Genomic DNA, 14726 nt, shown 5'->3' with positions numbered 1-14726 from the left:
AAGCGTAGGTTCGATTCAATGATCTGATGGAAGCAAAGACGAATAATGTTTTTTGTATGCAATAGAAAATATAATGGAACCTGTGAATGGAACACAAATTATTCACAAGGCGATATAAAGTATCTCTAATACTTTATTTTGTAACATGATCACAAAATTTATTATCATACAAACATTGGAAAAGAAATATTTAACACCTTACAAGATGTGAAAGTTATGTAACTACTTATTGATAAGTTTGTTATCGTTGTAAACAGCTATTGTTGAGTTTATATAAACACGAATAGGTACTTAATTCTTGTTTGCTTGCAACAAGGAAAATAAATCTTTTTCAGTTCAGATTTATATTTTATAAGTACACCGAAGGAATAAAGTAACGAAATGTACTTTAAAAACACTTATGTAAAAGTTAGGTAAGCAAATTAGTCATGCGCTCTAGGGATTTTTCCGATTCTTAATCCTAAAGAAGGCGGAAACAAACGAACAATTCAGGCGTTTTAGACTTGAAGGCACTCATTTTTTATTTGATTGGTTGCGACACAAAAAGACGGTTCCTAGATTTTATGCGTAGGTAGTTAGAAAGCTAATTTTAGAATTTATACCCAACTATATTTAGTTCTATATTTATTTTTGGTTGCATTAATTATATTTACAATCCCTAACTTTAAAATTTCCCCTTTTTTACCAATACTAGGTAGGTATATAGTCTTCAATCGACCTAACATTTTTTTATTTATGTACTTATTCAATTTTCACATTAAATTTAAGTAGGTACCTGAAGGGTTAAACTGGTTAAGTGCTTGGGGGAGATTCGCACACGTGTTTTTTTTGAATGGGTCTTTATCCCATTGTGCGATTGAAGAACAAGAATTTGTTTATTAATGTATCTGCCCAACCTCTGGTTTCTGGTATCCATGGTAATAACTAATAAGCATGGTAACTGTTGAAAGGCTTACGTCGTTACGTAGGTATTAAGCCGCGTTTCCATCTGCAGGTGGATCGGCCTTAGACTTGCAAGTTGCTGTCACTCTGTCAGACAGACTGTCGGCCGTGGTCGGCCTTTTCTTGCGGAAGTTTTCTTGCAGATGGAAACGCGGCCTTATAATACATAATTACTGTAATTAGATTTTAGAAGTATCTAGAGGTTGCGGGAGGATATGGAGAGGAGTGCTAAAAAACTTCAATATCATGGATACAACAGTCCATTTTGCCGTTTTCACCTAATAAGGGCCCTTAATAAATCGTCTATAATTGAAATCTTAAAAAACATTTCGTATACAGAAATAATCTCCCGGCTACCTATAAAATGATGAAGATACCATAACTACGCTGTAGATTCGCGTAGACACTAGACAGAGCGGTGCCATAATTATTATTCTACAGTTGGAAACAAAAAATAATTATTGAAATCGACATGTTTAAATATCATATTACATGAACGCTTAGAATAATCGAATGAACGTGAAGCTTATCAAGTCATCATATCAGTACATTATCGTGGGAATTTTAGATTTATGTAAATACAATTTTTTTATTAGATTAACATTAAATTATTGGTGTTACATAAAACAAGTTGTTTATTGCCTTATTGGCCATATGTATAAAGTTAAAATAGTGTGATTATTAAATAATTATAATAAACTAGCTTCCGCCCACGACTTTGTACGTGCATCCCCGTTTTTCCCCGTTCCCGCAAGAATTTCGGGAAATCCTTTCTTAGCGGATGCCTACGTCCTAACATCTACCTGCATGCCAAATACAGCCCAATACGTCCAGTAGTTTGGGTTGTGCCGTGTGCGTTGATAGATCACTATATCAGTCACCTTTCAGTTATATATATATATATATAAAATAGCACAGATAATAATTATTATTAGTTACTTATCAATTATTATCGATGGTTTCATTAAAAAATATTATTATTGAATAACTGTACCTAGTTACCTACATAAATCTGAACACATAATATAAATTATATTTAAAGGAATCCTTCGAAAATCTTCATTATATTTTGTAAGTGCATAGGTAGGTATTATCTTAGAAAATATTTAAAAAAGAACTTGGAAGCAGTATAAATTCATAACTAATAGACTACTCACTGCAGTAAGTTAACGGGACCACAGATTCAGAACTGAAATAACAATACCGTTACTGCATTTTCTTTTCAATCTTCCCCCATGTCTTGCGGGGTTGAGCGGCGGGGGATCGAGGGTGCGCGCATTCCCACGTGGAAATATCGCTATTATTATTAACAAACAATAATACATACGTGTACTAAAGCTATGCGCAATCACACCTGCGTGTCCCGTTCATTTTAAACACGATGTAAATACGGGTGGACAATATTATTATGCTTTATGGTTATTTTTGTTTTTTTTACAAGCGGTCCATGATTGCGTCGAAATGTCCACAAAATAACTATGATTTTTTTTTCATTCTTATGTTTTTTTTTTAATTTCAGGAAACTATTAGGTATTCGAATTATAAATACATATTATCTGATATTATGTACAATGTAAATATACTTAGTTAGTTAATTAAAAAAAAAACGACGTTCTTAAAAATGTTCGATGAGGGAAATGTTTTCTGTAGATAACGTTGTTCGTGTGTTTGTTACAGACGCTTCTTATCGTTGTTTTCGTGTGTCTTTAGATGGATTAGATTGAGTTGAGACTCAAGAATAGTTTAGATTTACATTTCGTGAACAGACTTAAAAGCTATATATGCTTTAGCCTAAAAGTATTTTTTATTAATAAATCATATTTTCGGTTTAGAATTTAAAGTATATGTTACTTTATAGTAATGTATATGTTATGTTAGTTTAAGTTATTTAGATAATATAGATAGGTACCGTTTATAATATTTTTAATGAATATAGGAACTCAATATACTTATTGTTAATGCGTAGGTATTTATGAATCCAAGCGATCTATTTTGAACATGTAGGCATTATGCATAGCTCTTTGGTATAACCAAGTATAAGAACATTCAAATTCCATGCCTTTTTGGTACAGACCATACTTGTCTAAAAATAACTAGAGGAATGGTCTAGCCAGACAATTATTTCGGTCCACAATTCCAAACCCGCCTACATCGCACTTTATATTCATCAAGAACAGATTTATTTCGACATTGTCGGTTCTAAGATTCTTAAACACTTGTTCCTTATCATGGAATGTAGATTTTACTGGTAACTTCGGCCATAGTCTTATCATAGGTTATCATAATGCATTTTAGAAATGGTATAGGTAGCTTGTTAGTATAACTTACCTAGTTCTAATACTTATCATTTGAAACCTGTGTTTGAAACGATTAACTTGGCGATATTATGTGGACCCGAAAGATTTTTTCCCTTATTGGTTCTTGTTCGGAATAGGTAGAAATAAAATAAAATGTTGAGGGTAATAATAATAAGCCTGTGACGCGATATAGGTACCTATTCAATTCACTGGATATAGTAATCACGCGCGGATCGCGTATTTTTGATTAGTTACGGATTATCAAAAGCACTTCTCGGGAAGTTTTGGTGGCTTATAATTGTTTTATATTTTTATTGTACATAACGCGAGAATTGTTCGATAAATGAAACGACGTAGTGTCATGCCTGGCTGTATTGGTCGAGTCCAGTAAAAAGAACGCTGACGGTTAAGCTGCGCATTGGCGATTTATCAGTCTATTTGGTGTTATGAGGTGGTATAAGAATAACAAATAGACCGTACTTGTGAAGCCACGATTCGCCAGCCTAGTTCAATAATAAAATAATCGGCACATAGCTTTCGTGCAAAACTCGATCCATGCGCAAACACACCCCATCACTTTCATCCAGCGTTCTTTTTACGTGACGCGTACCTTACAACGGTGGTGACGTATTATATGGTATATATTTTGTTCTATTATTCCCGTAAACATAGATTTCCCCCCCCCCCCCCCATGGGTACCCTTTTGTCTTAGGCTGGTTGCAGAGCTTGACCGACCATCAGTGCGTACGTCAGTCGCGCTTGTCATAATATGTATGGAAATTCATAAAACCGTTCATAGCTAGACCGACCATACGCACGCTTATTGTCATGTGCATTAGTGTCATAGTCATACACGTCATACAATTGAAAAAGAAAGACGTACGCACTGCTGGTCGGTCAAGCTCTGCAACCAGCCTTATTCTTTTAATATAGGTATTAGGTTGCCCGACCGACACACCACATAGGTATCTATGTATTTTCTACGAAACGTGGTAACAGGTATGTACCTACCTAGGTTTGATTTTCAGTAATATATTTAATTAATGTTATTTTAGAAAGTGTGTATCAACGGCCGCCGATCCGTTTTTTGTGATATTATCTTGTGTTGTAGGTATATCTGATGATGACTTAGATGGGTATTTTTTCCAATCGATTTATGACTTAATTAGGTAAGTATATTATTATTTTTTGTCAGCGTGGTAATTTTATCATCAGAAAATTTCATTATTTTAGTTTTAAAATGATTTAAAAGTTCAAAGAATACCATCGTGGTACAAGAACTCGTTATTATCACATCTATTATCATTATCATATCAATATATATACTTTATTTTTTTAATTTCTTAAGACTCAAATTTAAATGACCTGGTAATCCTAGAGATTTCATTGTCTTCAATTTTTTTCTATGGACTTCCGTGGGACTTCCCAATTCCAATTTCCGCGAGTTCGGTTGCTTGTTGTTCAGTTTTTCACTTGTTATGTCACTGTCAAAGACCGCGCCGGCGTTTGACATTCCCATTGACATTCCCGAACAGTCATTGAATATGTCACAAATTGGTCACAAAGACCTACCTACCTATTGATTTTCTTGCAAACTAGAGTCTAGAAAGAATAAGACTGCAGACATAGGAAAACCGTTAGTACTGATATAATATATTATATTGACAATAAATCCTTTTCAAAATGTCCAAAATAATGGAAGCATTGGAGCACTGCAGGGCAGCAGAAAAATTGTAAGCAAATTTTTGGATATTTCCTTAGAATTTACATAATATGCTGCACTTATGCTGTTGTATTTAAATACCTTATTGTCATAACCAAGGAACGATATAAGGGCATTCTGTATATGTATTTTATCATGAATTCCAAGTGATATATTGTCATCCATTACCTAGGTACCTACATATTGTCTACTGAATATGTTATGCCTACAACAAATGCTTGCGAAATTTTTTATTATACATTCCAGTAATGTTTGAATATGTGCAAGCCTCCATGTTTTAATGCAATGCAATGTTTATTTTGGCGCTTTTTATTTTTTCATTATATTCATGCTTGAATTTTCTAATGATGATCCACAGTTCTCATATAAAGGGAATTTTTACCATGCAACTATCCATCCCTATACTTATAAATTTCACCTTGTTAGGTATAAAGAAAAATTTTGTGAAATAAAAACAAAAAAATATCACTTGTAATATTGTATTACTTAATTCTAGTGTTTAATCCTGTATTGCGATATTGATTTATTTTGTTTCTTGTGAAAGCTTGTGATGGTTTTCTTAAGCTACCTAGAGCAACTAGCAAATGCAATGGTATTAATAGTATTGTACTTTTTTTTATTTATTTATCAATAAAAAAGACATTTAACATAAATTGACATGCCAAAAACCACATAGATTTGTCGTACATTTGTGTAAGACAGTTGTCTCAAAGCAATTGCATTTATTTGGGCAGTATAAAAGTTATCTTTATTGCCGCTTATTTTTGCTCTTTAGTTGCCTTATTGTTCAACTGATTGTATTTTTTTATAAAAATTGTAAGTTATGTGTCATAATATGGTAAGTTTTAATATCTATGGATCTAATTTCAGCACAATTGGTGCTTTTGAACTTCATTTTAGGTTATACAGAAAAAAAAAATACATTTGTAATATTCTATAAAGCCAGGCCTATGCATTTTGTGTTGATATTGGTATTCATTTTACAAAATATATACAACTAGCGGTCCGCCCCGGGTTTGCTTGTGGTACATATTTTGCAATTAAAGGTGGCCTATGTTCTTTCTCAGGGTCTAATGATTGTCTGTGCTAAATTTAATCAAAATCGGTTGAGAGGTTTAATTGGGAAAGCGTAACAGACAGACAGACAGTTACTTTCGCATTTATAATACATATTATTAGTATGGATGCTGAAGCAATTGCTTTAAGTGTACTTAAAAAACCTATTTCACCTATCATTATAAGTTATAAACAATTTATTTTATTTATTTTGCAAGCAAAATATTGTCTTTTCTTTGCTGTTGTATTGCATTGCTTTGTGTTTAGAACAATGCTTAAGCGATTGTGACGGTAATAAACATACTATGCAAATTTTTACTGACTTTCATAAAATAATGTTTTAACCCATTGACCACCGAGCGGCCCAATGAGACCACGACACTATAGATTTTCTATTGTGTCTGTGATTGCGGGGGCTGAGGCATTAAGTTGAAAATGATAATATGAATATTATCAGATTTAGATATAATTTCAACATAATATTACAAAAGTTATTTGTTAATTTTAAAATAGGGAATAGAGTTTAAAAATATAACTATTTTTGGTGTCATTTTTACTCCCTTTTAGTTTTATTTGGACCATATTTTCTGCCTCCTTCAACTACATCAATTGCAAACATATTGCGAATTATCAATTGCACTAATAGAAGTTACACTTACTTTGCACATTATGATCTTTAAATGCATACAACATTTTTTTATATTCTAGGAAATTCATTTATTAAATTCAAAGCATAAGAGATATTTGTAGTTGTATATTGTATAATTATTTTATGAACATATTCAAAATGGTCCAGCACCACAAGTAAATTTACAATGAAAAAATCCAGCAAATTGATTTAATTTAAAGAAAATAAGTATTTTCTATTTTATTACAGCTTGAAGACTGGCTTGTTGAAATGGAAGCCAGATTTGGACTCTGCTGCCGACGAGTATAGTCAAGCAGGTATGTAATTTTAATTGTTTAGATGTTCTTTGCCCGGGTCTTTCAAAGCATGAAAATACGTCTGTAAAATATGAACTTATGTATGTATGTAACGCGCGTAAGAAATTGCAAGCAAAACAAGTACATCTTCAAAATACATCCCGTGATAGAGAAGCAACTATACATTCATACCTTATTACTAACTTAAAAATATTATTAGCAGTTCATTTTATTGAGAATAAAATATAATAATGGCTATGTTTTGTGTAGGTTGTGTTTAAGTGTTGTTATTTTTAAGTCAATTAGGAATGTTTAGTCTTCAATGCCTCCTTGAGTATTTTTCTTTTATAAGTTTTTGAAGAGGATTATACAGTCTGGCTGTAAGCTTATACCATAAATATTTACAAATATGTTGAAACAATATCAATTTGTATCAATAACTCAAACATTGAAAGAATATTTTTTAACCGACTTCAAAAAAAAGGAGGAGGTTATCAATTCGGCCGGTATATTTTTTTTTTTTTTTTATGTATGTACACCGATTACTCCGAGGTTTCTGAACCGATTTACGTGATTCTTTTTTTGTTCGATGCGAGATGGTGTCGAATTGGTCCCATAAAAATTTTATTCGGATAGGCCCAGTAGTTTTTATTTTATGAGCATTTTTGTCTGTAGGTATTTGTAAATTTTGCAAGTGCAAGTTTGAAGTCGGTTGTTTTTAACGCAGTTATCACTTGTTTAGTAATAAGTTGGTAGGATTTTAATAATTTCGGTTTTTCAGCACAATGCTACAGGATTTCTCGCGAAATGAAAAAGTCGATGGAATGCCACATGAAGGCCTCGGAATTGTACGAAAAGAACCGTGCTTTCTTCCATGCGGCTAAAGCTATCGAGAATGCTATCATCGTCAGCAAGGAATTGACGTCACCTGAGGAAGTATGTGTCTTTTTGTTTTACATCTGGATTTGTTAATAAAGTCCCTCGCAATATAATATTGTGCCTCTTTTTCCTAATACAGTAGAACCTCTATAAGTCGAATACCAAGGGAGACGCCAAAAAATTCGAGTTATAGAGTTTTCAACTTATGGAGGATTTCGACTGAGGCGGATTTTGAATCGACATAAAGAGTTTGAGGTTTATTCTTATAAATTTTGAATTCACAAAATCAAAATTGAACACCTGACACCAATTAAGCAAACACGTGTTTACGTGAGTCATAGATTTATTATCGTATACTCCTAAAATGTTTTCTAAGAAACAATAGTGTACTTTCATTGTCGGCAAGTTCTTAAAGTCGGTATTTTATTCTTGTTCGAACAATAGAGGTAATAAATTCCTAATGATCAAGTTGTAAAGGTATTAAAATAAAACGTTGCTATGTTCGACATTCAGAGGTCAAATTTAATTTTTCGAGTTATAGAGTGAAAATATGTACCAAAATAGCTTGGAGGGGCTCGGTGATTATTTCGACTAACAGAGGGTAGAGATTTCAAGTAATGGAGGTTTTGGTGTTTGAAGGGAAGGGAACAAAACATTTTTTCGAGATTTGGAGGTTTTTGACTTATCGAGGTTCGACTTAACGGGGTTCTACTGTATAAAAAAAATATCTTATCCAAACTTTCACACTTTGTAATCAATTCAATCTTAAGATATTCAATTAAACCTTGTGATCAACATTAAATTTATTTATTAATCATAAATTCCTTAAGTTAGTCAAACCCACAATTAAATACATTTGTTATTTTTATGATACAACACTAAAACAATTTGATTTTCCAGTTGTACAACATGGCATGCAACTCAAGTAGTCTGTATCAGCAACATGGTTCAGGGGATGCTGGAGCCAATGTTCTGGACAAGGTCGCTAAGATCATCGAGGAGAGGACTCCCGAGTTGGCTGTGAAGCTGTTCCAGCAGGCTGCTGATGTTTCTTCTGTAAGTATTGCTATAACATTTCGTCAAAGTGTGCCTTGAATTCAGTACGTCAATGTTTAACTGGCCAGCTATGCCAGTATTGTCAATAATCTTAATTATTCTAAAGAATAACCTTTTCCTTTTTTTCGAAGGCCTTTAAAAATAGAAAATAAATAAATAAAAAATACTTTATTGTATTTTTTATTCTTAGAATGATGTACATTAAAATTATTGTGTGTAAGACGATTTTGTTGTGACTTTTGTATGTACACTAGTTTGAAGCATATTTATTAACATGTTTCAGTTTACATAGATATGTCGTGGCCATATCGTAGATTTGCTCATTTCATGATATGATTGATCATTTCACGAAATGGTCGCATTTCATGAAATGGCCAACATAGTTTGATCATATCGTTAAATCGTCAACGTTTCACGATTTGGTCATCCACATTTGGCCAGATCATATAAAATATAGAGTGTCCATAAAATATTAAAAAAATTCAGAATATTCTAAGAACTTGTTTATTGTCATTTAAGTTAGTGCCGCGGCAGAGGCCGGTAAATGCCAGAAGCGAATGGTTTTTGCAATAGAAAACAGTTAGGTTAGGTTAGACTTTGATAAACAACGCACGAGCCGAGCGAGCAAAGTGAGTGCCAGAAGCGGATCGCTTTTAAAAAAACAAACAATTATAATAATATAGTAAGATATATAAATATATATCCTTAAAGAAAAAATACGTCTTAAATCCCTTTATTTAAGAGGCCGGCGGACGACAATTTTTCCATACAAACGTAATTCCAAAATAATTTTCAGTTTGAGCATATTTCCACTTTATTGTGCTGTTATTCGGAATAAGACAGTATTTATCTAGGTTCCCATATTATTTTTATTGCAAAATACTTAAATACAACGAATTGTAAACGATTTGTATTTCTCACATTTTTAAAGTATAAATGATATGTTTTCTACTCATCCATTCTGTAATAAAAACGGCAATATTCTTAATGTAATGTAATTCGAAACATGGTTTACATTGTTAAGTTACACAATATGCAAAAAAAATTGGAAAAGCATTGAGTTTTCATTCATCGTTTTTGGTATTACGGCACACGTTCAAATTAATCACAAATTATCATCGGTCGTCGTGCTGTCGCATCAAGCACAATATACAGATACATACAGTAAACTTCATAGTATAGAAAAAAGTGTATGTGTTGGTAATATTTTCGATGTGTGAAAACCACGTCACCACTTTGTCAAGCACAAGCCTGTCAAACTATTTTCTTTTTCATCCTAAAACAAAAAGGTGGAGGTTCTATGCTCGTATAATAATAATTTTAATTTATTTTTGCATATTTTGTGTTTTTAAGTTTAATTTAATTTATCGTTTTAAATATAATTAAGTAGGTATACCTAGATACAAGTATTGTTAATTCTGGTTTAAAATAATTACTTTAATAATTATTTTAATTAAAATAATTTGCGCCTGTAATCACTACATATATTAGCAACATAATAAATTTTCTAGTGTATCAATTTTTTTTTCTACGAATTTATTTAGGTAGCTCAGTCGGCCGCGAAAATCCCAATATTTTAAATATTTTTTTAAAAATCGTGTTTTTAAAATAAAACTCTGGGTGTTCTACTCGTGTAAAGAGAAGCTCCAAAGGATGTCACTTTTTTGCGCCTAAAAGTAAAAACATATAGTGCATTGTGCGTGCGTATTTTTTGCCAATTGTATTGTAATATTTCTGACTAGCTTCCACCCGCGTCTCCATCCGCGCGGATGTCGGTCTTCGCGTGGATGGTTTATTTCTCCATTTTGAGTTACTCTGACAATGACATCTTATAAAAAAAAGAATCCACTGCGGGTAACGCAACGTGTGTTCGCGGTTCTACAGAACAACGTCTATGGATAAAACTGAAAAATTAAGATTATTTTTTTCCACGTGTTATTCCAGGATAAAAAGTATCTAAAAGTATATATTGTATGCCCAGGATAATAAAGTATAATTATTATGCCAAGTTTCATCGAAATCGAACTGTTAGTTTTCACGTGATGTCAGCATACAGACAGACAGACAGACGGACAGACAAAAATTTTTTTAATCACATATTTGGGTTTGGTATCGATCCAGTAACACCCCCTGCTATTTACTTTTTCGATATTTTCAATGTACAGAATTGACCCTTCTACAGATTTTTTTATTATATATGTATAGAGTATAGATTATATTTGCGAAAAAAATGTACCCTGATTTTTACAGCTACATTTTTTTTCTACAAAGCCTAGATGTTGAGATATTATTGAAGAATAGATTTTCGCCCGCGGCTTCGCCCGCGTTTGCAAAGGAAAACCCGCATAGTTCCCGTTCCCGTTTTCGGGGTAAAAATCCTATGTGTTAATCTAAGTTACCCTCTTTAAGTGTGCTAAATTTCATTGTAATCGGTTCAGTAGTTTTTACGTGAAAGAGTAACAAACATCCATACATCCATACAAACTTTCGCATTTATAATATTACTAGTAGGATATAAGTGTTGTAGAGAAATTTCCTTAAAACGCATTGCTATTCTGCACATACACTTACGATTGCCCAAAGTTTGCTGCAAAAATAAAGTAACTATGAAACATTATATTCCTAAATAAAAAGAAATGCGTTTGTCAATATGAATGAATGGTACACTCACACAACTACACACTATTCACACAAATTCACGCGCGGCTTCGGCGGGAATTGTGCAACAGAGACAACAATATTCGAGCGTATTTTGCCTTCACTTCGAATTGCAGTTGGCAGCGGCCTCCGCCGGACTCTTAAGTCGCATTTTTTCTTCAATACATATAAGATATCCACATTTTCCATAGTACTCGAACCTCTTCGTCGTAAATTCTTGGCCATGACTTTCTTCATATTATTATTAAACGAATTATGAAGTTTTTAACTGCAAATAATTAAATTTTCGCCAGCGGCCGCCATCTTATCACATAAACACAGAGCTTGCAGCGCCTCTACCAATAATTAATGTAACTATTTTACGATATGATCAAATAATTTTGATCATTTCATGAAAAAACCGCGCGTTTAGTTGGCCATATCGAGAAACGATTTCTTATCATTGATCTGCCCAAACCACATCATGATGTGGCCAATAGACATTCGATCATTTCATGAAATGCGACCATTTCACGAAATTAGTAAATCTACGATATGGCCACGACAGATATAAAAACTTTCAACTTTTCAGGTGGAGAGCAGCCAGCACCAAGGCACGGAGTACATCAGCAAGGCGTCCCGCCTGCTCGTCAAGTTGGAGCGTTTCGACGAAGCGGTGGACAGTCTGCGACGAGAGATCGGCTTCCACCTGGAGGGCGGGAATACTGCGGCTGTGGGCAGGCTCACAGTGGCTATAGTTATGGTGCAGCTGGCCAGAGGTGATGCGGTGGCTGCAGAGAAGGCTTATAAAGTGAGAAGTGTCTATACTAATTATGCATGCTTCTTTGTCAAGAAAGTTCATATACTTAAATTTTAAAAGTGGTAAAGGTAATATAACTAAAAGGAAAATAAAAACCTGTGGTCTACATACACCAGAAATTTATTAACTAAATTTTAAACCATCCAGGAGTGGGGCAACTATTGTGAAATGCCCGAGATGCAAACCCTCGAGATGCTACTCCAAGCGTACGATGAGGAGGACCGTGAGGCTGCCATCCGTGCCCTGGCCTCACCGTTCATCCGCAGCATGGACGTGGAGTACGCGAGGCTGGCCAACAGCATCCCGCTGCCGGAGAGCATCGAGCCGGTGCAGAAGGCAGCGGTGAGGGAGAACGCAGCTCCCTCGTACGTGAGCTCGGCCCCCGAGGTGAGTGTGTCTCTCTGTACACCCGCACTTGCACGTGCAATACGCGAGGCTGGCCAAGAGATTAAAATAGTCCACAGACTGATAAAACACTAATGTTTTTAAAATGCTTTTATAAGCTTCACCTATAATGTATATGTCTCCTTTAGACTCGATTTTGACCTATTTTACACATAGATTTTATTCAGACTTTGACCACTTATCAAGACAATGACAATACAATCACTACTTCATAAGTAGACATCGGATTATATGCACTAACAAAATGCCAAAATATGCATGCAAATATGCACTAAAAAAGGCCGAAATATGCACTTAAAACGACTGATATGCCTAAAATATGCACATATAAATCAAAAAAACCTTTATTATTTTTATATATTTAAATCAAAGATTGTACAAAAACATTGAAATTTTCTTGAAATTGAGTATAGTTTTTGTGCCAATATACAATTAAGCATTTTTACCAAATTTTCGAGCGCAAATTTGTGACGTTTGTCACCCGCGAGCCCAGTGTTGCCACCGTAACCCTCTCCGGGCTAAATCTAGCCCTTTTTTGGAATTCAACCCGTGTTTTAGGTTTTTAGCCCCAAAAGGGTAATCTAGCCCTATTTTGAATGGCTCAAAATTTACTTAAAATGGAGCCCATTTTGTAATTTTTTGCCATTTTACCATGCCAAAATAGGGTTTGTTTACTCGCTGAGCGTTCTGATTGGCTAATAAAGGTTAGTCGACCAATCAAAACTCCCGTTACTTAACGATTTATGCACGAAATATGCACGATTGGGGAAAAAGGCTAAAATATGCACTAACGCCGTAATTAGAGAGTTTTATGCATTTGCATATGCAAATATGCAAATGCATATAATCCGATGTCTATTCATAAGTTTTAGCGTGTGTTTTTTTAGATTTTTTTGAAACTATTTTTTTATTACAGCCCACAAAGTCTATGGATGTGGAAGAGGCATACAATCCATCAGAGGCGCAAGATGCAGGATTCGCTGAAGCTAAGAAGGAAGATGATGAGGACGGACTGTGTTAAATATCGATTACTCTAAACTATGGGAAAATGATTTAACGGGTCTTTGATTAATCACTTGACGTTCTAACAACTTACACCTCACTAAAACGTATTTTTTTAAGTTACTAGCCCTAGTTGGTTAGCTGGGCGACGTTCTGCAGTATTCATCTCAATAGTAAGTTAACGATACCGTTCCAGGTTTTACTAATTATTGATAAAGGTAAATTACAAGCAAGAAATTATCATTTTTGTTTTATTTACGAAAAAATATTTTTCAGAAAAGCAGTATGGCACTTTTACGGCTTTGAATACGTATATCTCGTCAATTATTTATTTTAGCAAAAAACCGCCTATTAATTTTTAAAGACCTATCCATTGACACCTCATTTAATACAAATTTCTCGAATTTATTTTTTATCCCCGTTGGCATGAATATTGCAGTGCGTCGCGCTAGGCGCTAGTATGGGGATATTGCGCGCTTCGCCATTATAATACATGTAGCTTCGAAACTTCTGCGATGACCACTCTAGAACTTGGCATGAAATTTAAGCATAATATGTGCCATTTATTTAATGATCTTAATTTTTTTTTAAATATGCTAAGTTCGTAAACAATTACAAAGAAAAATATTTTTAAATTTTTCTTAGGAATTTAAAATAAATTCGAAATTCAAAATATAAGGATAAAAAGGTTTTTTAATGGGGATTATTATTCAGTCATCAATTTATTAAAAAAAATCCTTTTCTTGAGCTGAAGTCACGCATGCCTCGCGCTTGCTGACATCTTCAAAAACCTGTATTTTGAAAACTAAGCTTCTAAATGCAAAAATATTTCGTATACATACCGAGGATATAGACAGGTGTAACATACTAAAATATAACCGAAATCGGAAACCTGACCCCGAAATCTGTGTCCGCTTCGCGTGAAATGCCCCACTATTTAGTTACTTGTATAAATTCAAGAAATAAGAGAAATTTATGCCCCAAA

General features: G+C 33.8%; 1 protein-coding gene across 2 annotated transcripts; it reads left to right on the top strand.

Annotated features, from left to right (window-relative positions):
* Positions 1 to 3472: 3472 nt before the first annotated feature.
* LOC123705296 (gamma-soluble NSF attachment protein) lies at positions 3473 to 14498 on the top strand. Of its 2 annotated transcripts, XM_045654032.1 has the most exons (8): positions 3473 to 3876; positions 4173 to 4238; positions 6896 to 6963; positions 7724 to 7878; positions 8722 to 8877; positions 12107 to 12325; positions 12482 to 12721; positions 13656 to 14498. In XM_045654032.1, the coding sequence occupies exons 4-8, from the start codon at positions 7750 to 7752 to the stop codon at positions 13758 to 13760; spliced, it is 849 nt and encodes a 282-aa protein (XP_045509988.1). In that variant the 5' UTR covers positions 3473 to 3876; positions 4173 to 4238; positions 6896 to 6963; positions 7724 to 7749; the 3' UTR covers positions 13761 to 14498. The 2 variants fall into 2 exon arrangements, with proteins under 2 accessions (XP_045509988.1, XP_045509987.1); XM_045654031.1 differs by lacking the exons at positions 3473 to 3876; positions 4173 to 4238 and adding an exon at positions 4796 to 4972.
* The last annotated feature ends 228 nt before the right edge of the window (positions 14499 to 14726 follow it).

The sequence above is a fragment of the Colias croceus genome, chromosome Z (genome assembly GCF_905220415.1).
Source record: "Colias croceus chromosome Z, ilColCroc2.1".
Lineage (NCBI taxonomy): Eukaryota > Metazoa > Arthropoda > Insecta > Lepidoptera > Pieridae > Colias > Colias croceus.
Note: the sequence above shows the minus strand (reverse complement) of the source record. Positions and strands in the feature narration are given on the sequence as shown.

What these genes read in the sequence shown, in the direction of transcription:
- LOC123705296 (XM_045654031.1), top strand. Translation starts at nt 4,923, where the DNA reads ATGTCCAAAATAATGGAAGCATTGGAGCACTGCAGGGCAGCAGAAAAA. An exon ending in AATTGACGTCACCTGAGGAA is followed by an intron (nt 7,879 to 8,721) that starts GTATGTGTCTTT and finishes TTGATTTTCCAG; the next exon opens with TTGTACAACATGGCATGCAA. An exon ending in ACGTGAGCTCGGCCCCCGAG is followed by an intron (nt 12,722 to 13,655) that starts GTGAGTGTGTCT and finishes TTTTTATTACAG; the next exon opens with CCCACAAAGTCTATGGATGT.